The sequence below is a fragment of the Oncorhynchus kisutch genome, linkage group LG20 (genome assembly GCF_002021735.2).
Source record: "Oncorhynchus kisutch isolate 150728-3 linkage group LG20, Okis_V2, whole genome shotgun sequence".
Lineage (NCBI taxonomy): Eukaryota > Metazoa > Chordata > Actinopteri > Salmoniformes > Salmonidae > Oncorhynchus > Oncorhynchus kisutch.
The window spans coordinates 32702212-32727455 of record NC_034193.2 but is presented as its reverse complement, the minus strand read 5'-3'; the positions used below and the strand labels follow the sequence as shown (position 1 = coordinate 32727455).

Below are 25244 nucleotides of genomic sequence, written 5' to 3'. Positions count from 1 at the left end.
TTTGAGAACATTTTCATAATCTATCGCCAATTGGATGAAAACCTAGCTATAGAGAGTCTCACAATCAGATTCTCTCACACAGCAACAAAACTGGGTAGTGGATGTGTATTACCAGCTACCATGGTTCCAGGCATAACCTGTGAGGGTCTGAGGCAGAGATAGTAACTGTGGGATTTCTGTCAGACTATCTGTGCAGGGATCATTTAGTGGACGACTAGATTAGCTGGAAAATGTATGGTGATGCTGTGGGGTTACCTGGCATGGTGGAGTAGGCAAAAAGGAAGTCTGCCTCGACAGGAATCTTGTGCCTGGGATTTGCATCCATTTCCAGGGTATCATTGGGGGGCACGGAATCCATCTTTCTGCCATCATCAAACTCAGAACAAGACCTGCACAAACGTTTTCACACTTTCTGGCTGGTGTCCAGATTGCCTTCGTTGTTGTTTTCCTTACTACATGATAATAACTTTGGACATGTGTGCGTTTCTGTCAAAGTAAGTACCTTATTACGTTATAATAGTTTCTGTATGTTGTGTTATGTTCCTACTGTAGCTCACTGTATGTATGGAGCATAATATATTTGTGTGTTTTCCTTATAACAGTGGAGATGCAAGGTACTAATTTCATAACTTTTATGGTGTTATACTCAATTGTGCTTATGTAGCTAGCTACATTCTATTATATCTGTAAAACAATGCTAATTGCATCAGAAGTATTGTCTTGTCTTGTCTTTTGAAGATACCATGGCTTGTTTTCATTTGGCCTGTTTAGCATAAATCAGTTCTTCCCTGCCCTGCCCCCTTGTGGAGTTTAACAGTTACTGTTCCTTACTGTTAAATGACTCATATTTGTGATTTTGTCAATGCAATTTATTATTTTTATAGCAGTGTTATGTTACTTCTTTGTTATATTGTTTTATTGCTATAGCCTGATATTGTATTCTAATTACTAATAATTCCTCTTTATTCTGTACATTCAGAAACCATAATATGCCAATATCTTACCTGTAACTGGACATCTTTAGAACTGAAGATTGAGGCCAGCTTTAGTATGCTTGCAACATACTGTTTGAACGTTACACTCCTTAACAGTTTTACTGGATGAAAACACAGCAAGAAAACAATATACGCCTACATGTAATAATCGTCTATTTTATTGAAGTATTGGTGGTGGTTGAACAACAACAACAAAAACTAGTTTTACTAGAGGGAAAAAGCTGCAAAAAAAGACTGACAGCTTATGAATATGCATAACCCATATTCATGCAGTGATTGAACAACAACTGCATTTCCAACCCCCACCTATAAAGGCATAATATCATGGCAGGTCACCTGTCAAGTCAGTCAGTCAGTAATTGCTGCAGATGTGCTCAATAGTGCTTGAGCATATGATATTCCCAAAGCATGGTGAAATACATAGAGGTGTGTCACAAGCTAAACACATGTACTTCGTCAACCTCCTCTGCTTCTTTCTCCTGGTGCCAGACAGGCAGACTTTGCAAGGAAAATCCCGTGCAGTGAGGCATAGGGGATTGTCTGCAGCAGGATGGCACCTAGTGGCTGAACGCCGAGGGGTTGGTGCTCCTCCAGCAGCTCTCTCATGAGGTTTTCTCTGTACTTTTGGTATGTAATTACTTTACCAGTGGGGAGGATGAATGAGGGGAGATGATGATGAGGCAGTGGGTAGGTGGGTGAGATATTGTCAATATAATTGCATAATGGAACTGTCGCGATACGAAACCTTCAGCCCCGCCCCTTGGCCGGCAGCGGGGTGCTAGAGGTGGTTAGCGTCCCGTTCCCTGGATTGGACAGGGCCCTATAGATACTTCAGGTCATCTCGGTATAACCAGGACCGCTCGCGTAGCCCTGCCTCTCTTTCTATATCGATACGTTGTCCGCGTAGAGAGGTTTTTTGCCTTGTCACTCTCAACGGTCTAGCTCTAGCTGGGATGTGTGAACCCCACGTTTATCCTCTAGACTCTTTGTTTCACCACTAATTGATTCTTGAGTTGTTATTAAGCACTAGTCCTACCAGTCTCTATATGATTTCCCTCAGGTTGAGTATTCCCCTTCTGTGATGTATCTAGTTTAAAGTGTGAAGACCTTTAGTCAACTTAGTCTCACTACTCTGCCCGTCGGCTATGTATCGCTTGGATAATAAAACTTAGATAGATCGATAAGACAATTAATGAGTCACTACTGGACGCACCTTCCTCCTTGTCTTTTATTGGTAACTCACTTTGTCATGGAGTATTGGTCTCCGTTTCCAGTGTCCCGGTAGAGGGGAGTGTCAGAGTTGTTATCTCCCGTGCCGTTAACTGTCTTGGGAGGGCGTTTTACTCGAGACAAAATAAGACTACCGTTTATTTTTGGAAACACTCTGTTTTTTGTCTTTTACAATCAAACACACTTCAAAATACACAATTTGTTACTTGGTTACACACAGCGTTAATCAAAAACATGCAAATGCCTTAAAGCTCTACAATGCCTGGTACAATGATAACACTTATCTCTATATTAATCTTTATAATAGCTCATTAATTACCTTTGAGAGATGACGGGGAGACCCACAAGATCAGGAGCAGAGTTTCAGTCGGTCAGAGTTTTTTAAAGAATTTAGTTAGGTAGCGACTCCCCTCTACTGGCTGAGAGGTTGAATTGGAGTCGGTGCTTTACTACATTTAGAGATTCAAGTTTGGACTGGATGAGAGAACCCGCTGGTGATTCCCTGCCCCACTGGAATATCGAATAGTCTGTGCCATGCAACGAGGGCGAGGTACTGAGCTCAATCGAGAGGTTAAGTTTCTGAGACTTTCTCTGGATGTAATTTGCGTCAGTATACACGCACCAAGGCCGCAGGCGACAGGGTCAATTCAGATAACCATAGGTATAAGCAGGGGATCAACTAAAGGACTAGAGTGACTCTCAGTCCCGTTGAACTACCACAGCGTCCGTGCAATGCAACAAGGGCGAGGTACTGAGCTCAATCGAGAGGTTAAGTTACTGAGACTTTCTCTGGATGTAATTTGCGTCAGTATACACGCACCAAGGCCGCAGGCGACAGAACAGCTGTTCAATAGTTAAACGGTATATCGGAGAGACACTTCTCAGATCCAACAAGTTAGAATCTTTAAGTAATTCGGGTCAGGTGCCAATTACCCGAAGTCAAATGGTTGTCTAAATGAATTCAGAATTCAAGAAGGCAGCGCCGAAGTATCCGCAGTTTCTCTATAAATACCTTTTTATCCCTCACTCGAGGTCACGTGAGTGTCCTCCCCTCTACACACTTGGAGGACACACAACTGCTTTACCACAGATTAACAACAGTTCATATATGGGCATCTGTTTTTGACAGTGCCCTTACTCTTATAACAGTACATATATGGGCATCCGTTTATGACAGTGCCCTTACTCTATCAGCAATGAGTCTAACAGCTGTTCCCATTCAGAGGTGTCACTTGAGGCAGAGGGTGGTTCTTCCTGACACCAGTCTTGTTCATTAGTGGGTTGGCTTGAGTCATCTTCTGGTGACGTTGCCCAATCCGGTATTTCAGTAGGCGTGGTCATCTCTGTCTCTACCATTGGTGGGTAAGGCAGGAGAAGAGGACCAGGAGGTAGATCCATTTGGCGTTTTACTACAGAACGGTATGTGATTTTTATGTGAAATGTACGTCCAATTACAAAAAATACATTGTTCGGTAATCATCTCATCTGTTAGTTGGCAGTGAACTATGTGGCCATTTAGGGCAGCAATGTCGATAACATGGAAAAAAATATTCTTATAGTACTTGGTAGTTTTCTGAGCACATTCCACAAGCTGTTTATCATGTCCACCTTATCCACTGCCCCCATATTGAGGTTATAGTCAAGCACACAGTCTGGTTTGATCTTTCTTTCTTCCATCAGGTGGTCCACTTTCCCTGTGGCCGACATGATTGCTGTATGGACAGTGGAGAGGACATGGACGTCTCGTTTGTCTTGCCACTTTACTGCCAGCTGTTGACAGTTTTCCTTGAACTCCACCTCCTCTCTCTGCATCTTCCTGCATCTGAATGCCGGCATCCCCTTCCTGTTCGACCTGACTGTGCCACAAGCCCCTCTGCAGGTAGTTAACCAACGAGGTTCAATGTTAGCTAGCTAACATTAGGCTATAACTAGCAATGCAAATGGCTCTGAGATATGAATAATATTATTACACAGATCATATGCTTTAACTTGAAATGAAAATTACTTTCTGACTAAATTAGAATCTTCCTCGTATACATGGATGGACGCTTCTCCCTCTCTGTCATGGATGTGATGATTGCCCTTAGTTTGAAGATTTAATTCGGAGACAGGTGTTTTATACAACAGCCTTCTGTGTGTTCTCTTTCCGATTCTGTCTGCATATTTGCAATGAAATACCAGATTTTTCTCCATCTCCTTAGCTATCATACTGTAATTCCACTGAATCCTCCAGAAAGTGGAGAGCAGCACTTATTCAATTCTTCTATGTGATATATATATTTTTTTAAAGCAGCGTTGGAAAGGATAACTTACACATACTGACCAGCTCATGCTATGGACAAAAGCGTGCTACATGGCAGACCAATCCGAACTCATCTCTCAGCATGTCCAGCACACTCATTATCTCAGTCAATCATGGCTAGTGGGAAGGTTGCTGACTTTTTCCGTGGCTTGTAATTTAACAATTTAATTCGTAATTAATAATTACAGATGGCATACAAGTTTGTTATCCTCTATGGGACATATATATATATATATATATATATATATATATATATATATATATAGGGTTGAAGTCGGAAGTTTACATACAGTTAGGTTGGAGTCATTAAACTTGTTTTTCAACCACTCCCCAAATTTCTTGTTAATTAACAAACTATAGTTTTTGCAAGTCGGTTAGAACATCTACTTTGTGCATGGCACAAGTAATTTTTCTAACAATTGTTTCCAGAGAGATTATTTCACTTCAATTCCCTGTATCACGATTCCAGTGGGTCAGAAGTTTACAAACACTAAGTTGACTGTGCCTTTAAACAGCTTGGAAAATTCCAGAAAATGATATCATGGCTTTAGAAGCTTCTGATAGGCTAACTGAATAATTTGAGTCAATTGGAGGTGTAACTGTGGATGTATTTCAAGGCCTACCTTCAAACTCAGTGCAGTCACCGAATCTCCACCCTATTGAGCTGTTGTGGGTGCAGCTGACCGTATGGTAGCATTCTCATATAGGTGTTTCGCAACTCATTTCATGCATGTTTTCATGGAAAACAAGTACATTTCTAAGTTGGATGCGCGCTGTGTTAAGAAGCAGTGCTGCTTGGTTAGGTTGTGTTTTGGCGGACGCATGGCTTTCGACCTTCGTCTCTCCCGAGCACGTACGGGAGTTGTAGCGATGAGACAAGATAGTAACTACTAACAATTGGATACCTGGGCCGGGTGGAGATTATAACAGAACATGGCCAAGATGTTCAAATTTTCATAAATGACCAGCATGGTCAAATAATAATAATCACAGTAGTTGGGTGCAACTGTCACGGCAGATTTCCTCCTCTTCCTCTGAAGAGGTGAAACACGGATCGGACCAATACGCAGCATGGTAGGTGTCAATAGTTTTTAATAAGAAAAACTCAACATGAACACAAATACAAAAAAACAATAAACGTGAACTAACTGAAACAGTCCCGTGTGGCAGTTCACACAGGACACCGGATAAGACAGGAGAAATACTCCAGATATAACAGACTGACCCTAGCCCCCCGACACATAAACTACTGCAGCATAAATACTGGAGGCTGAGACAGTAGGGGTCAGGAGACACTGTGGCCCCATCCGATGATAACCCCAGACAGGGCCAAACAGGCAGTATATAACCCCACCCACTTTGCCAAAGCACAGCCCCCACACCACTAGAGGGATACCTTCAACCACCAACTTACCATCCTGAGACAAGGCCGAGTATAGCCCACAAAGATCTCCACCACGGCACAACCCAAGGGGGGGCGCCAACCCAGACAGGAAGACCACGTCAGTGACTCAACCCACTCAAGTGACGCACCCCTCCTAGGGACGGCATGGAAGAGCACCCCCGTGCTTCACGATTGGGATGGTGTTCTTCGGCTTGCAAGCCTTCCCCTTTTTCCTCCAAACGTAACGATGGTCATTATGGCCAAAGAGTTCTATTTTCGTTTCATCAGACCAGAGGACATTTATACAAAAAGTACAATCTTTGTCCCCATGTGCAGTTGCAAACCGTAGTCTGGCTTTTTTATGGCGGTTTTGCAGCAGTGGCTTCTTCCTTGCTGAGCGGCCTTTCAGATTATGTCGATGTAGGACTCATTTTACTGTGGATATAGATACTTTTGTACCTGTTTCCTCCAGGATCTTCACAAGGTCCTTTGCTGTTGTTCTGGGATTGATTTGCACGTACCAAAGTACGTTCATCTCTAGGAGACAGAATGCGTCTCGTTCCTGAGCGGTATGATGGCTGCGTGGTCCCATGGTGTTTATACTAGCGTACTATTGTTTGTACAGATGAACGTGGTACCTTTAGGCATTTGGAAATTGCTCCCAAGGATGAACCAAACTTGTGGAGGTCTACAATTTTTTTTTCTGAGGTCTTGGCTGATTTCTTTTGATATTCCCATGATGTCAAGCAAAGAGGCACTGAGTTTCGTACACCTCCACAGGTACACCTCTAATTGACTCAAATGATGTCAATTAGCCTATCAGAAGCTTCTAAAGCCATGACATCAAGGCACAGTCAACTTAGCGTATGTAAACTTCTGACCCACTGGAATTGTGATAGTGAATTATAAGTGAAATAATCTGTCTGTAAACAATTGTTGGAAAAAATGTCATGCACAAAGTAGATGTCTTAACTGACTTGCCACAACTATAGTTTGCTAACAAGAAATTTGTGGAGTGGTTGAAAAACAAGTTTTAATGACTCCCACCTAAGTGTATGTGAACTTCCGACTTCAACTGTATGTGCATGCGGTTCGAGTCGAAACATTGTTTCTTTAAACAATGGGCTTCCAAGTTCAATTAAAAAAATATTTGCAAGTCTTTGATCAATCAGAACCAAATTTATGAAAGCTGCCAAAATGTTGACAGTTCAATGCACCCAATTTGTTCAAATGAAAGGAAGATGGGACCTGTATTAAAGGTTAAAGATCTACAATATTTAGGTGGAATATTGAGGGACTTCATAGGTTTCAGTAAGGTAAACCATGCTGTATCAGTCAAATGGCTTGTAATGAATTGTAATATAACTCAGAAGTCCATGATCTTTGCCAAAGTACTGAATGGTAATATGCCCGAATTTGGACTGGTCAAAATCATATTTCTTGTTGATTCTAGGCTTTATTGGGCTTTATTGTTTGCAATATCAGCCATTTCAAACTATACGCTTTGATAGAAACGTCATTGCTTATCAAGTTGAGGTCCCACACCTTGCACAGGCCACTGAGTTAGTGTATGCTGAAAAGCTGATTGTTTTTAACTCTTATTACACAATTAGCAACAAGATGCAAACTTATGTATAAGTCAAATATCATCTTGGGGATGTAATAGAGTTGTACAACAGTTCAAAAGACTCGTAGTGTGTTCCCCAGATATGAAAAGTATACTGTCTTTGTTCTGTACTGTATTTTGTCTACATGATTACTGTCCTGTGTGTAAGATTGACAATAAAAAAGTGAATTCCATTTGGTCCTTATCTGTTCTTACAATGTGAAGAGATGAAAAGGATAAGATGCTTGAAATAAGAAATTCTGACTTTGACAAAGCAGTTGTGTATTTGTCAGTGTTGATCAAACAGCTTTATAATTCTGGTAATTCAAGCTTTAAGTTACTCAGAACTAGTAATGCAATCTCAGTAACAAGTTATATTATCTTATTAAGATATTTGAGGACAAAAAAAGCTTGAAGCAAGTGAAATGATCTAACATAAAAACTGCCTGGTAAGAAGAAATATCTTGTCAGACAAAAAAAAAAGCATATATTGCCTTGATTTAAGATATTTAATCTGACTTAGATTTCAAATTTTGCAGTGCATTGGAATCACAACAAACCTCTTATACACTATATTAGGCCCAGCCTTTGGAACTTTGTTTTTCCTACATATGGCTAATATTTTGTGATCACTACAGCCGATGGATTTGGATACTGCTTTCCAACAAATTTCTGCAGAATTAGTAAAAATCTGATCGATGCATGTTGATTATGTCATTCCTGTACAGTTTGTAACTACCCTGGTAGGTTGATTGATAACCTGAACCAGGTTGCAGGCACTTGTTACAGTTTGAAGCTTTCTCTTGAGTGGGCAACCAGATGAAAGCCAGTCAATATTTAAATCACCCAGAAAGTATACCTCTCTATTGATATCACATAAACTCAGCAACAACAAAAAAACATACCCTGTCTTTCAAAGATAATTTGTGAAAATCAAAATAACTTCACAGATCTTCATTGTAAAGGGTTTAAACACTGTTTCCCATGCTTGTTCAATGAACCATAAACAATTAATGAACATGCACCTGTGGAACGATTGTTAAAACACTAACAGCATACAGACGGTAGGCAATTAAGGTCACAGTTATGAAAACTTAGGACACTAAAGAGGCCTTTCTACTGACTCTGAAAAACACCAAAAGAAATATGCCCAGGATCCCTGCCCATCCTGCTGTGGTTGCAATGTTCGTACTGTGAGATGCCTATCGTCCTCGCAGTGGCAGACCATGTGTAACAACACCTGCACAGGATCGGTACATCCGAACATCCCACCTGCGGGACAGGTACAGGATGGCAACAACAACTGCCCGAGTTACACCAGGAATGCACAATCCTTCCATCAGTACTCAGACTGTCATTATTCCATTTCTGTTAGTCAAATATCTGTGGAACTTGTTCAGTTTATGTCTCAGTTGTTGAATCTTATGTTCAATCAAATATTTACACATGTTAAGTTTGTTGAAAATAAACGCAGTTCACAGTGAGAGGGCGTTTCTTTTTTGCTGAATTTACATTATCAGGCATTGTTATCCAGTGTCATGACGTGGCCCTTTCTCGGTGTAGCTCATGGCTTCCCCCTCTCTGTCACTCTCTCCTACTCTCAGGTTCTGTTATCTCAGGCCATAAATTCATGGAGGAGACTTTCTCCCCCTGGTAATACAGAGAGAGAGACCACAGAGAGAACACCAGAGACCACAGAGGGATTTCACTTGGCCAAACTCCTAATCCCCAACATGGGAGTTTTAAACAACATGTCCACCTTTGAGAGTGTGGGACTGGTCCTTGGACACTAAAGTGACAGTAATGTTGAGTGTCTTTCATTTGGTGACCTCATGAAGGACAGGAAACACACATAACTATATCTATGAATGTGTATATTTCTCAATTATAGGGTTTGCATCTAATTCTTGAATAAAATTAATGAGTAAAGATTAAACTATTTGTCAAATGATGTAATGTGATGTTAACCTTACAATCTGAGAGAATTGAATTCAACAGTAATAAAATGGCAGATTTTTTAAATGTTATATAACATACTATTAAGTAGAATGGAATGGTTTGCCTTGTGTTGTAGTATTTGTCAGCTTTGATACTCTTATGTGGGTGTCATAACCAGCCATAAAATATTACAATATGTCTAAACATGCCTAAATATTTGTCATGACAGTGTTACAATAATGTTATGACAGGTTACATCAGCTGTTGACCGTGTCATAAAGTGTTACCCATATATTTTATATACCGTAATTTCCAGACTATAAGCCGCTACTTTATTCCCACACTTTGAACCTCGCGGTTTATACAATGATGCGGCTAATTTATGGATTTTTCCCGCTTTCACAAGATTCATGCCGCCAAAAAACTGAGCACCGTCACATAATGTGACGTAAATCGAGCGCGCTCAAACTTCCCATCATTCTGATTACGGTAGTAATTTTGTCACCCTCATCATGGCAAAGACACAGAGAAATGCATATGATGCAGCTTTCAGGTTGAAGGCGATCGATCTGGCTGTTGGGAGCTTGGCCTTAATGAGTCGATGATAAGACGTTGGAAACAGCAGCGTGAGGAACTGACTGTGCAAAAATACAACAAAAGCTTTCAGAGGGAAGAAAAGCAGATGGCCCAAAGTATTTGCAGCCACTCGACATCAGTGTAAATCGTGCATTTAAGGTGGCGCTCCTTGTTCAGTGGGAGGCTTGGATGACAAGTGGGGAGAAATCCTTCACTAAAACGGGCCGCAGGCGAAGGAGCATCTTATGGTCAAGTCTGCCAGTGGGTCCTGACAGCGTGGAGCATTGTCAAGAAATCCACTATCATCAACGGGTTTCGAAAGGCTGGACTGCTGCGTGTTGAAGGGGCAGCATGTGCTCAGCGGGGTATTTGCCTCCGGATGAAAGTGATGAGAGCGACAATGAAAACGATCCAACATCGGATGAAGCAATTCTGAGGCTATTCAACTCCGACACCGATTAAGCATAACATTTGTTTTTACTTGAGTAGATGCTGAGAAAAAATCAATCTCAGTAAATGCATTCTGCTGTAATATTGTCAAAAGGTCTATGTCATCGTTATTGAACATATTCAGTAGGTACCATATGAAGAGTTTAATTCCAAAATGCTATATATACATTTTATGACATTTCTGTAAATGAGCTTTTATTGATTAAAGAACTTATGAAAGAAATTGGTGTGTTTTTCACCATCTAATCATGGCTTAGGGTTGTTCAATGACAGTCATGTCTTTGTGTCACACCCTGACCTTAGTATTCTTTGTTTTCCTTGTTATTTTGGTTAGGTCAGGGTGTGAAATGGGTGATGTATGTGTTTCCCTTGTCTAGGATTTTTTGTATGTTTATGGGGCTGTCCCGTTCTAGGTATTGTATATGTCTATGGTTGCCTAGATTGGTTCTCAATTAGAGGCAGCTGTCTATCGTTGTCTCTGATTGGGAACCATATTTAGGCAGCCATATTCTGTGGGTACCTTCCCACCTCACTATCAGAGGAATAAATAGTACTGCTAGGTTAAAACTACTTGGCACCACACGTCCCGCTAGGGCACCTCCCCCCACTGCTCAACTGACACAGTAGCACACAGAACGCAAAAAATATTCTTAGAAATATTTAACCTCCACACATTAACAAGTCCAATAGCTCAAATGAAAGATAAACACCTTGTTCATCTAGCCACCAAGTCAGATTTCTAAAATGTTTTACGGCGAAAACATAGCACATATTTATGTCAAACCACCACCAAAGATAGGCTAATTTACATAGCCATTTTGTAGAACAATAGATGCAATCACAAAAGCAGGATTAAAAGTAAAATAATTCACTAACCTTTTGAAAATATTCATCAGATGACAGGAATAGGACATGTTATACAGTACATTTATGTTTTTTTCAATAATATGCTAATTATATCCATAAATCACGGTTTACATAGAAGGTCATGGCTAAAAAATGCTACAACAATGCCTGGAGAAATTATGGTAACTCTGCCAGATAACAGAAATACACATCATAAACGTTGACTAAATATACATGTTCTACATATACTTAGAAAGATACACTTCTTCTTAATAAAACAGCTGTGTTACATTTATTTTTAACTTTACAGATTTCGTTCACTAGGCTATAATGTGAGTCGGCGCTCAGGAATTAGCATTTTGGCTCCTCTATCTCGGAGTCCACAGAAACCCAAATTTAACACATAAATGTTCCCTTACCTTTGCTGTTCTTCCATCAGAAGACCTGGAAGGGTTTATACTTACCAAAAACAGCTTTAGTTTTGAAGTCTGTGTCTTTCGGTTATCAAACACGACATATTTCGGTTGAAATGCAGCCAAAAAGTAAAGTTAGTTCGCACCAAAACGTCGAAATTACATATTATATGTCGACTAAACTTGTCAAACTTGGTTCAGAACACAGCGTTAGCATGCTATATAGCTTCACCGCAATTCTCAGGACAAAGAGAAACACACGCATCGTTTAATCAATCTTGAAAGAAAGACACCACAGGCGCAGATTGCGCGTGAGAGTAACCTGTTTTCTCGCGCGACCGAAAGGATTCGGCCCGTCATTAATCTCGTGAGCGCGCGATTCACACAATGAGAAGCCCCATTGAAAGCGGACACCGCGCTGAAGGCATAGGAACTGTTCCCAGGACTGTAGGTGCTTGGGAAGGGTGGCGGCGATGACGTCAAAGTTGGGCCAACTTTTTGGATGACAAGAGAGAGTTTGGGAGAATGAGTGCCCTGAGAGTTCTGCTTTACTTACAGACATAATTTAAACGGTTTTAGAAGCTTTAGAGTGTTTTCTATTCAATAATATTTATTATATGCATATATTAGCAATTTAAAAAAAAAAAATTGGTCAGTTTACTATGGGCACGCATTTCACTTCACTTCATTTCGCATTTCACCAACGGGGGCAGTATTCTGCCCTAGCCTTAACAGTCAAATGTGAGAAATAACGCCATTTTTACAAAAGAACTGTACAAATGCTACATTTGTGAGGTCAATATTTAAAAAAACAAATCTAAACAATGCATCAATACAGTAATATGAGATCTGTATGTAAAATATTTACATTTGACATTTAGCAGATGCTCTTATCCAGAGCGACTTACAGTGAATGCATTCATCTTAAGATAGCTAGATGAGACAACCACATACCACAGTCAAATATACAGGATATGAACATTCCATTCCAGCTAAACAATGTATATCTAGAGTTTTGCAACAAAATCTATTTTAATAAACAAAAAATCTATTAAATGAAAATCAGAGAACAGCAATATTTTACACACACCTGATGTGTGGATATAGCGTTTTGGAACTAAACTCTTCATATATACCCTTACATATTTATGTACCTTATAAAAATAAGCATTTGTGCCAAGGTTCAGTGGGTACTGAAGGAAAAACATACGGTTGAGGAAACATAGAGCTGAGGGAACATAGGTTGATGGAATATAGGGCAGAACCCTGTTTGTTTTAAATCCTGCTGTGGCTGAGCAGGTCGATCCTGGAGCCACAGACCGGTCCATGGGTACTGCAAGTGAGGTTGGAGGTGAGGGGAGTGAGTTTATTGGTGAATTGGTCTGCGCTTCTGTTGTTTTTCATTGCCAGAGTGATGCGGATGTGCTCGTAGTCTGATGTAGCTTGTCGCCAGGTGCCTCTGTTTGTGGCGTGGAGTTCCCAGAATGTTGTGTTTATGTTGCATTTCTTGAGGTTGGTTGTAATGTTGTCTTTGTGCCCCTTCTTTTATCCCACTTGCATTATTTTCGCCTCTGCCAGTTGTTTTTTGCAGCTTTGAGCCGGGCATACAGACAGTGTTCTGTCCATTGAAGTTGGTGCCAGATGATTTGGGATTCTATGCTGGGGACGTTGGCCTGTGTCAGGATGCTGACGTTGGTCTGTCGATCCTCCCTCCTGTATCTTCCTTAAGATCTTTTGCTGCTGACACTCCAGTTTTTGAAGGTGCCCTTCTGTATGTCACCCATGTCTCACAGCCGTTGAGATAGTTGGTATTATGACAGCCTTTTACACTACGAGTTTTGTGTTGGTCCTGAGGTCATGTTTTTTTTAAACCTCTTACGGATTATGCGCATTTTCGCAGCTTTTTGTTAAAAATCTCGCAGCATTTCAGCGTCCTGCTACTCATGCCAGGAATATAGTATATTCATATGATAAGTGTGTGTGTATAGAAAACACCCTGAAGTCTCTAAAACTGGTTAAATCGTGTCTGTGGCTAGAACATAACGTGTTTAGGAGTCAAAATCCTTCGAAAAACTGTTCACCAAAAACACAAAAATAATATCCATCCGCCAGTCAATGTATTGTCTAAGGCTGAAGAAAATACATGGCAATCCCCTGTAAACGCCTACAGCTTCCACACGATGTCGCCAGTGCTGGCATTTAGGGGCGGCTTTATCCTTGGTTTGGTAACGTGAGGCATTTCCTTTCTTTGGGCTCACCACAGGATGTTATGAATGTGAAAACATGGACGATGATTTCAAGACTTGCTGCTATCGAATACAGATCGCCCCGTGATCAATTTAATAGATTATTAACGTTTATTAATAACTAAAGTTGGTTTAGAAAAGTAATTTGAAGTGATTTGTAAAAGTATATAGGCAACTTTTGTAATTTTAAAAAGTGACGTTGCGTCTTGTAAAGGGGCATTTTTCTGGATCAGACCGGTCTTCAGCAAATCACATTTTGGGTATACAATGACGGATTTAATCGGGAAAAAGACCCAATTGTGATGTTTATGTGACATATAGGAGTGCCAAGAAAGAAGCTCGTCAAAGGTAATGAATGTTTTATATTTTTTTTCTGCGTTTTGGGTAGTGCCGGCTACCGCAAAAATCTGTTGTTTTGTTGACGGTCTGGTATTCTGGGGGGTGTATGCTATCAGATAATAGCTTCTCATGCTTTCGCCGAATAGCATTTTACAAATCTGACTTGGTGGCTAGATTCACAACGAGTGTAGCTTTAATTCAGTACCTTGTATGTGTGTTTTAATGAAAGTTTGAGTTTTATCGGAAACTTTCGGTAGCACTCTAAAATATCCGCTGATTTGATCCCGCCACAGGGACATCCTCCCTAACAAGTTTTAACACATATTTTGTCAGTTTTCCGTGCTGGTGCAGCATCTCCTGTGCTGTATTTCTTCCTCAATGGTGATTTGTTGTGAGCAAAGTGTTCCACATTGTCAAGTGGTTCACTTCCAGTCACCTACTGTCAGATTTGATGGTTGTCCTGGGGCAGGCTGTTAGAGCACCTTTTTTTCTGTATTTTCAGGTTGAGTCCCAGACTCTTTGGTGATTGTTTTGAGCTTGTCAGGGCACCCAAGGATTTCTCAGAGCATATCTCAACTGATTGAATCAAAGGCTTTTGTCAGGTCGATCAATGCCATGTACAGTTACTGATGTTTTTTCTTCTTCAATTCAATTAAAGCCAAGTTTTGGAAGAGGCAACCAGGTTTTTGGCTAAAATGTCCTGGTACTTGGTAAAGTTCACCATGCCGTTGATACTAGGACCAGTGGTCGCCATTGGACTCTGGAGCAGTGAAAACACATTCTCTGGAGTGATGAATCAAGCTTCACCATCTGGCAGTCCGACGGACGAATCTGAGTTTGACGGATGCCAGGAGAATACTACCTTCCCGAATTCATAGTGTCAACTGTAAAGTTTGGTGGATGAATAATAGTCTGGGGCTGTTTTTCATGGTTCGGGCTAGGCCCCTTATTTCCAGTGAAGGGAAATCTTGACGCTACAACATAGAATGACATTCTAGATTATTCTGTGTTTCCAACTTTGTGACAACAGTTTGGGAAGGCCCTTTCCTGTTTCAGCATGACAATGCCCCATGCACAAAGCAAGGTCCATACATTAATGGTTTGTCGAGATCGGTGTGGAAGAACTTGACGGGCTTGCACAGAGCACTGACCTCAACCCCATCGAACACCTTTGGGATGAATTAGAACACCGACTGCGAGCCAGGCCTAATCGCCCAACATCATTGCCCATCCTCACTAATGCTCTTGTGGCTGAATGGAAGCAAGTCCACCTAGCAATGTACCAATATCTGGTGGAAAGCCTTCCCAGAAGAGTGGAGGCTGTTGATTGATTTTGGATTGAGATGTTCAACGTACTTTTGATCATGTAGTGTATCTTTGCTATTGCGGCGGTCTCGCAATTGCATTCAGCCAAGAGTCGTTCACAATCTAGTCCAGTTGCGGCCAAACTAATCCTTCTTCAAAGTTATTATATATTTGTATGCCTAGCAATCACAAATGTACATTGTTTGAAGCACACTTGTATAAGTCTCAGTCACAATTGACAGCTCCAATAAGCCCCCTATGGTGAACGAGAGGCTTGAAAAATCATGATTCTTTTGAGTTTTTAGTTCATCATTTGCCTGTAGGGGTTCTGCTTACTCTGGGCATTACTGAATCAAATGAAATAAAGAAGTTGAAATGTTTTGACTGTAAAAGTTAAAGATGCACTTCGCAGATATCGCTATGCAATTTCCTGGTTGCTAAAATTCTAATAGTTGGCCTAATTTCAGTTTATGTTATGAAACAAGCAAGTCTTTTTGTCACGTCCTGACCTTAGTTCCTCTTTTATGTCTCTATTTTAGTATGGTCAGTGTGTGAGTTGGGGTGGGCATTCTATGTTTTGTGTTCTATGTTTTCTATTTCTATGTGTTTGGCCTGGTATGGTTCCCAATCGGAGGCAGCTGACAATCGTTGTCTCTGATTGATAACCATACTTAGGCAGCCTATTTTCCCACTATGGGTTGTGGGGAGTTATTTTCTGTTTAGTGTGTGGTGCATCTGAAGGAGCTGTTTCGGTTGTGCCTTTTGTTACTTTGTATTTAGTGTTCAGTTATATTTAATAAAATGTCGAACACGTACCCCGCTGCACCTTGGTCCTCACCTTCTTCCACCAACAGCCGTTACACTATTGTAGAGAATCATTGTACCATCTAAATTGCTGTGAAATAACTTTTCCATACCAAAAATATTGGTGGTGTAAGCTGGTGTACAAAAACGAAAGTAGAAGATGCGAAAACAAAACCTGAGAACGAAGCAAAGAAATAGCGCTGTCTACCCCTTCTTAGACTTGCTTAGAATGAGAATGACAGATCTATAACACACATTTCTATGTGAATTTGGTCAGATTGCCCAAAAAGTTACATATTGCAGCTTTAAAAAGGCAGTAAAAAGAGCCAAACTTCCCTTCACTAATTTCCACAGTGATTTTCACATGTTGCTTGCAAACGTATTTACAACAATGAAATGAAACATTTGTATACAAAAAAATATTGGTTGAAGCTGGTGTACAAAAACGAAAGTAAAAAAGAACCTTAAAACAGGAAGCAAAAAAATTGCGCAGATCTACCACTTCTTAGACTTGCTTTGAATGACAATTACAATAACCAGTAGTACTGGTACTTTACATTACTATTTATATTTTTGCTAACTTTCTGTACTATTTTCCTAAAGGAAATCATGTACTTTTTACTCCATACATTTTCCCTGACACCCAGAAGTACTTGTTACATTTTGACAGCAAAATGGTCCAATTCACAAACTTATCAACACAACATCCCTGGTCATCCTTACTGCCTCTCATCTGGGGGACTCGCTAAACACAAATGCTTCGGTTGTAAAGGATGGAGTGTGCCCCTGGCTATCAGTCAATAAAAATGGTGCCCTCTGGTTTGCTTAATATAAGGAATTTGAAATGGTTTATGCTTTTACTTTTACCTTTGATACTTAAGTACATCTTAGCAATACCATTGACTTTTGATTCTTAAGTATATTTAAAACCAAATAATTTTAGACTTTTACTTTATTTTACAGGGTGACTTTCATTTTTACTTGAGTCATTTTCTATTAAGGTATCTTTACTTTTACTCAAGCATGACAATTTAGTTTTTTTACACCACTGTCTATAACCTACATTTCTATGTGAATTTGGTCGAGTCGCCCAAACAGTTACATATTGCAGCTTTAAAAAGTCAGTAAAAAGAGCCAGACTTCCCTACACTAATTTCCACAGTGATTTTCACATGTTGCTTCCAAACTTATTACAACGATGAAATGAAACATTTGTTCACAAAAAATATTGTCCTATTTTTTATATTGTAAATCATAGGAATTAGCCGACTTGAGTGTAGTATTCCTTTAATTAATTAAAGCTAGTATCACAATATAAGATATCATATTTCATAAAACCAATTATTTCAACAATTCATCTTTATTTTTTATCTTTAAATAATTGTTTATCTTTATAGTATTGAAATGATGTGCTATGCTGCTATATAGATATTTTTGCACATCAATTTCAATGACTAATAATTAAAGTAAAGCATTCACTACCTTTTATTGTTGATTCATTTCATGAAAATACTGGAAATCTATGTATTCTTTTTACTCAAAATGTGAACATGAAAACTGTCCTTGAAAATCACAAAATTATAGCGCTCATACAGTACAAATCAGGAGTAAATCAGGCTTACAAAATAGGTGTATCTTTAAGTGACATTTATTACACATTGTCAATTGTTCCCTCTGCGTGGACATGTGGGCGTGTTCTTTGTTTATCTCACGCCCATGTCTCATCTTGGGCCCACCTTAGCTGAGGAGAGGTTTTTCTTGCTGTGGTGGGACTGTGTCAGATTTGTGTCTTTTGGTGCCACTTTCAGGTAAAAGTGCAACTGCAATGAGTAAGAAAATAGAACATTGAGTTTGAGGGACAGACTTGCAAAACCAAATGAAATTAAAGACATCCCCCGGAACTTTGACAACTAGTACGTTTTTTTTAAACCACCCGCTTTGGTCTGGATGTGTCAATCATACATGCATAATCTATGTGCAGATTTACTGTTTTTCCTCAATTAGCCACAAAATCCCTAGTTTGAAAGTTACTGTTCACTGGAAGCTGTACAGCGCAATTTCCCCTACATTTTCCTCCACATGGGCCAGCCCCCTAGCAATTCGAGTTCTAGCCAATGAGCTTCAGGCCCCTGCCATTTGAGTAACAGCTAGCAAGATACCCGCACAGCAGAGTCAGACAGAGAGATCAATGACGTGGTGCACATACAGTATCTGCAAATGTGTGAGGTAGTACTCAATTTTCGGGGACCATTTTTGACTTGTGAGTTAAACTTTCAGATCTACTGGCTAAAAAGTGTACAAATGTACGGGAGGAACTCTTTAAACAAAAATTGTTTTAAGGCTGATATCATGCCTAACATTTGAATAAACTCTCATTCTCCTTTCACACACAGTCTCACCTGTATAGCCTCAGCAGGTCCCACTGTCACCGTGCTGGTAGAGGGCAAGTATCCTGATGTTGATGCTGTCACAGAGTAGGTGCCTGGTAACAGCAATCTGAAGTAGTCTCCATCCACACCTCAAAAACAACATACAAGTAACATAGGTTCAGTGTACACTCCTGAAAAATACAACAGCTTGTGGCTGCCATGACAGCCTGAACTAAGGGTATGGCCACGTTGAGATTTTGTGTACAAAAATTGTGGATGGAACCAATGCTTTTTCAATGGCAATCATCTGTTGCCAGAATGACAACGGAGATGATTGTCCGACAATGTCTGCAACTCATCTGCAAAAATTGAGATGAGCTGAACTTTTGACAGACAATGATACACATCATATACTGTACACAATTTCATCGCCGTTCTTGAATCTCAGTATGGCCATACCCTAGTTAACAGGAGCAATTAAAAATAATTAGGTCCTACTTGAATTTGTCCTCAAAATATGTGGTTATTATGGAGAATGCCCTGTTAGAACAAAAGTAGTGTAGACACTGCAGGTTTACTCAAAATCTTTACTCCATATTCGGGTGTTAGCTCGCATTCACTCACGAAAGCCTGGGGAAGTTCACAATGGAAAAGTATGAAAGGAGCACATATTACCAGCGGCTCTTAGCGAGTGGTTGTGCGTGGAAACAATTTTTCAAAAAGAGCCATCCTGTCCATCCCTCGTCCTCCGCAAATGATCATTCTAGAGTAAGCAAATTGACTGTGCTAGGATTGCTAGAATGCTTCTTATTTATTTTTACATTTGGAAATTGTTTTTAATTTTATATAATTTGGTTGTTATGACACTCTAAAACGCCGCACTCTAAAAAATAAGGCGTTAAAAACAAGCCAAATTGGGATATTTGGTAACCCAGTGCAAGATAAATATTGGACAGAACACACGCTGGGTTAGTTTGACCTAGCCAGTTGACCTAGCCAGTTGGGTTGTGTGAATAACCCAACATATAACCATAGTTTGCTTTTTTTCCCACTTTCACGCTGGGTTAGCCAAGCAGCAGGCTCTTTTTAAATATAATCCTTAGATTATTTTCAGGAGGCAAAAAAAATATGGGGACGGAATTATACAGACAGCTTTGCACACTCTTGGCATTCTCTCAACCAGCTTCAGCTGGAATGAGTTCCTACATATGCTGAGCACTTGTTGGCTGCTTTTCCTTCACTCTGTGGTTCAACTCATCCAAAACCACCTCAATTGGGTTGAGGATTGGTGGTTGTGGAGACCAGGTCATCTGATGCAGCACTCTCCTTGGTCAAATAGCTCTTACACAGACTGGAGGTGTGTTTTGGGTCATTGTCCTGTTGAAAAACACATGATAGTCGCACTTAGCGCAAACCAGATGGGATTGATTGTGTATCAGATGGGATTGTGTATCGCTGCAGAATGATGTGGTAGCCATGCTGGTTAAGTGTGTATTGAATTCTAAATATATCACCTACAGCGTCACCAGCTAAGCACCCCCACACCATCACACCTCCTCTATGCTTCACGGTGGGAACCACACATGTGGAGATCATCTGTTCACCTACTCATCAGACCAAAGGACAGATTTCCACTGGTTTAATGTCTATTGCTCGTGTTTCTTGGCCCAATTAAGTCTCTTATTATTATTATTGGTGTAGTGGTTTCTTTGCAGCAATTCGACCATGAAGGCCTGATTCACACAGTCTCCTCAGACAGCTGATGCTGAGATCTATCTTTTACTTGAACTCTGTGAAGCATTTATTTGTCCCGCAATTTCTGAGACTGGTAACTCTAATGACCTTAACCTCTGCAGTAGAGGTAACTCTGGATCTTCCTTTCCTGTGGCGGTCCTCATGAGGGCCAGTTTCATCATAGCGCTTGATGGTTTTTGCGAATGCACTTGAAGAAACTTTCAAAGTTCTTTAAAGTTTCCGGATTGACTGACCTTCATATCTTAACGTAATGATGGACTGTTGTTTCTCTTTGCTTACTCTAGCTGTATTTGCAATATATTTGCCTCAATATTTGCCATCTTCTGGATACCATCCCTACACAACTGACTGACTCAAACGCATTGAGAAAAGAAATTCTACAAATGACCTTTTAACAAGGCACACCTGTTCACTGAAATGCATTCCAGGTGACTACCTCATCAAGCTGGTTGAGAGAATGCTAAGAGTGTGCAAAGCTGACATCAAGGCAAATGGTGGCTACTTTGAAGAATGTAGAATATATTTTTATTTGTTTTACACTTTTTTGCTTACTACTTAATTCCATATGTGTTATTTCATAGTTTTGATTATTCATTATTCTACTATATATACACAGTACCAGTCAAATGTTTGGACACACCTACTCATTTCAGGGTTTTTGTTTATTTTTGCTATTTTCTACATAGTAGGACATCTATAAGCCTCATGAAGCTTCTAAACCAGCAGTGTTCAACAATAACATGTGATAACTATACAGCAGAACAGATGAACAGGAATGACGTTTACTCTCACAGGTGGCCAGAAATAACTACCTGCAAGCCACGCCCCCATTCTTCAAATCTGACCCACTGGATCATATCTCAATAACCCAGCATCAATAACTCTGCATCAATAACCCAACCTGGCTCTTTCCCAACTAAGTGGCCCAATGCTTGCACGTGAAATAAAATTTGATTTGATTTGATTTGAGTAGCAGTTATTGGCTGTTACGTTTCGAATTTCTGCCTCTGTTTGAAGGTGCTTATATGGCTTGGGGGCAGTATTTCGACATCTGAATGAGAAGCGTGCCCAACGTAAACTGCCTGTTACTCAGGCCCAGAAGCTAGGATTTGCATATAATTGGTAGATTTGGATAGAAAACACTCTAAAGTTTCCAAAACTGTTAACATATGGCAGGCGAAAACCTGAAGAAAATCCATCCAGGAAGTGGGATATTTTTGATGTGTGTAGTTTTCAATTGAATGCCTATACAGTATGTGTTGTGTTAGGACCTAGCTTGCAGTTCCTATGGCTTCCACTAGATGTCATCAGTCTTTAGACATTGTTTCAGGCTTGTTTTCTGAAACATGAGGAAAAATGAGACCATTTTCTAAGTGGACTGTAGAATGAACCAGAGCTTTTTCATGCGCACGTGACCGATTGCGTGCCCTTCGTTCTTTTTCCTTTCTATTGAATACGCTATTGTCCAGTTGAAATATTATCAAAACGGAGTTATTGGGAAATAAAGAGGGACTTTATCGAACAAAACAAACATTTATTGTGTAACAGGGACTCTTGTGACTGCAACCATATGAAGATCATCAAAGGTAAGTGATTAATTCTATCGCTATTTCTGACTTTCGTGACTCCTATACTTGGCTTGAAAATGTTTTGTATGATTTTGTATGCGGGGAGCTGTTCTCAGATAATAGCATGGTATGCTTTCACCGTAAAGCCTTTTTGAAATCTCACACAGCGACTGGATTAATTGACAAGAAGTTTATCTTTAAGCCGATGTATGACACTTGTATCTTTTATGAATGTATTATGTGTCACGGCTCTTGTTGGAATGCATGGACCAAAACGCAGCGTGGTAAGTGTTCATGATAAATTTAATACTCAAAACACTCGAACAAAATAACAAAGAGGGAAACCGAAACAGTCCTGTCAGGTGCAGACACTACCCACCAAACACAGGTGGGGAAAAGGATACCTAAGTATGATTCCTAATCAGAGACAACGATAGACAGCTGCCTCTGATTGGGAACCACACTCGGCCAAAAACAAAGAAATAGAAAACATAGAAATAAACTAGAATGCCCACCCTAGTCACACCCTGGCCTAACCAAAATAGAGAAGGTGCGGACTCTGGCCGCAAAACCTGACTCTAAAGGGGAGGGTCCGGGTGGGCATCTCTTCACGGCGGCGGCTCCGGTGCGGGAGGTAGTCCCCCCTCTACCCGCAGATCCCTTCGCTTTGGTGGCGGCCCTGGTGCATGGACCTTCACTGGAGGGACCAAGCCACAGATCATCTCAGGCGGAACCAGACCACCGGTCATCGCTGGAGGCTCCGGACTGGGGACCATCGCTGCAGGCTCCAGACTGGGGACTGTCACTACAGGCTCCGGACTGGGGACCGTCACTGGAGGCTCTGGACTGGGGACCATCGCTGGAGGCTCCGGACTGGAGAACGTCGCTTGAGGCTCCGTACAGGAGACCGTCGCTGGAGGCTCCGGACTGGAGAACGTCGCTTGAGGCTCCGTACAGGAGACCGTCGCTGGAGGCTCCGGACAGTAGACCATCGCTGGAGGCTCCGGACCGCAGATCAACGCTGGAGGCTTCGTGCCATGGATCCTCACTGCAGGCTCCAGGCCATGGATCATGACTGGAGGCTCCATGCCATGGATCATCACTGGAGGCTTCGGGCCATGGATCATCACTGGAGGCTTTGAACGTGGAGCTGGAACAGGTCTCACCGGACTGAGGAGACGTACTGGAAGCCTGGTGCGTAGAGCAGGCACCGGATACATGTAAACTTCTGATTGTAAACCTCTGACCCACTGGAATTGTGATACAGTGTGTGTCAGGAAGTTGTTGGAGTTTGGCCCCCTGAAATATAAAATCCCGTTGCAGATTTATCTTTATTTCTGAACTTTTTTTCCATTTCTGTTTTGAAACAGATAAAAATACTAACTTGGTAAAGTCGTGTGGTTCTCTGTCTCTGTGAAATAATCTGTCTGTAAACAATTGTTGGAAAAATGTATTGTGTCATGCACAAAGTAGATGTCCCAACCGACTTGCCAAAACTATAGTTTGTTAACAAGAAATTTGTGGAGTGGTTGAAAAACCAGTTGTAATGACTCCAACCTAAGTGTATGTAAACTTCCGACTTCAACTGTAAGTACTTGGTAGTCATTTAGTATATAATTTAAAGTGTTAAAGATGCTTTATGCAGAAATCGTTCTGCCATTTCCTGGTTGCTAAGCAAATATTGTGTAGCTGAAAATTGTACCATCTAAAACGCTGTGAAATGTTTTCTTAACCAAAAATATAATATAGCTGCTTGAATCTGGTGTACAAAAAGACGCAAAAACTATTCCTAAAAATGGTAAGCATAGAAATTTGTTGGGTCGCCCAAAAAATGACATATTGCAGCTTTAATTGTTTGTAGATACAGTAGTAGATATTGTTAGTGTTGTTTCCTCTGTCTCTTTCCTCTCTCTCCCTGTGTGTGTGTGTGTGTGTGTATTCACAGACAAAGCGATAAGCTTGTTGGGGATGAACTGGGAGCACAGTGCTATAGTGGTGGGACAGCGGAGTTGGCAACAGAGAGGGCTTCGTCCTGGGCCCTATACTACGAATCAGGTTTGAGAAGGTAGCGAAGTAACTTCTGTGAACACACACACTCTTGGCAGGTTTGTTGTGGTTTGATCATGCTATTTTTTTGAATAAATTGTACTGGATAGACCTGAGCTCTGACGCCTGTTCATGATTATTTTAGTGACAGAACTCAGGCTATCGTAATTGATGGGTTTGTGTCTAAATTTTTAGAAGTACATAAAAGTGTACCACAGGTCGATTTTGGGACCTGTTCTCTTCACTATTTATATAAAAACCTTTGATCAAAATGTTAACGTTAATCTACTGTATTTGAGGATGATATGCTATTGCTCCGACTGTTAATCTGACTGTGTCAAATCTACAGTCAGATTTTATAGCTATACAGGAATCACTTGCTTATTTAAAACTTGTGCTTAAAGGGGCTAAACAAAATACTTTTTTTTTTTACTCTCGTAAGAATTTTTCAGATGAACTACATGTTCACTCATTAGACAGTTCTCCAATCGAACCTATTCCCGTATATAAATACTTACGCATTTGGATTGATATGGATTTGATGTCTAAAAACCATATAGATGAGCTGGTAGAACGCGAAGGACGCTATTTTTGGCTGGTGTTAAAGTGGCGCTAGTGTCAAATGCACATTAGTTTGCAATTTCGTCTTGTAAAAACTATCGCACTGGCTTTTTCCAGCCCTAAATCCAGGTTTGTCAATTTACCTGTGTGTGTTGGTATTTATTATGGATCCCCATTAACTCTACTCTTCCTGGGGTGCAGCAAAATGTTTAAAACATTACAATACATTCACAGGCTGTGTGCCCTCAGGCCCCTATTCCACCACTTCCACATATCTACAATACAAAATCCATACTGTACGTGTGTGTATAGTGCGTATGTTATCGTGTGTGTATGCATGTGTCTGTACCTATGTATGTTTTGCTTCACATAAGGTGTATTTCTATCTGTTTTTTATCTAATTTTACTGCTTGTATCAGTTACTTGATGTGGAATAGAGTTCCATGTAGTCATGGCTCTATGTAGTACTGTGCGCCTCCCAAATTCTGTTCTGGACTTGGGGACTATGAAG

The 25244-nt window shown here is 40.5% G+C and overlaps 1 protein-coding gene across 2 annotated transcripts in view; it reads right to left on the bottom strand.

The window, feature by feature from the left end:
- Window positions 1-17704: 17704 nt before the first annotated feature.
- Window positions 17705-25244, bottom strand: part of cpn1 (carboxypeptidase N, polypeptide 1) — a 150797-nt gene continuing 143257 nt past the window's right edge. For both annotated transcript variants that reach the window (XM_031798903.1, XM_031798902.1), the window contains 2 exons: window positions 18834-18952; window positions 17705-18254 (listed from right to left, as the gene is read on the bottom strand). In XM_031798903.1, the coding sequence (XP_031654763.1) occupies window positions 18156-18254; window positions 18834-18952 (218 nt within the window). In that variant the 3' untranslated portion in view covers window positions 17705-18155. The remainder of the gene's footprint in view (window positions 18255-18833; window positions 18953-25244) is intronic.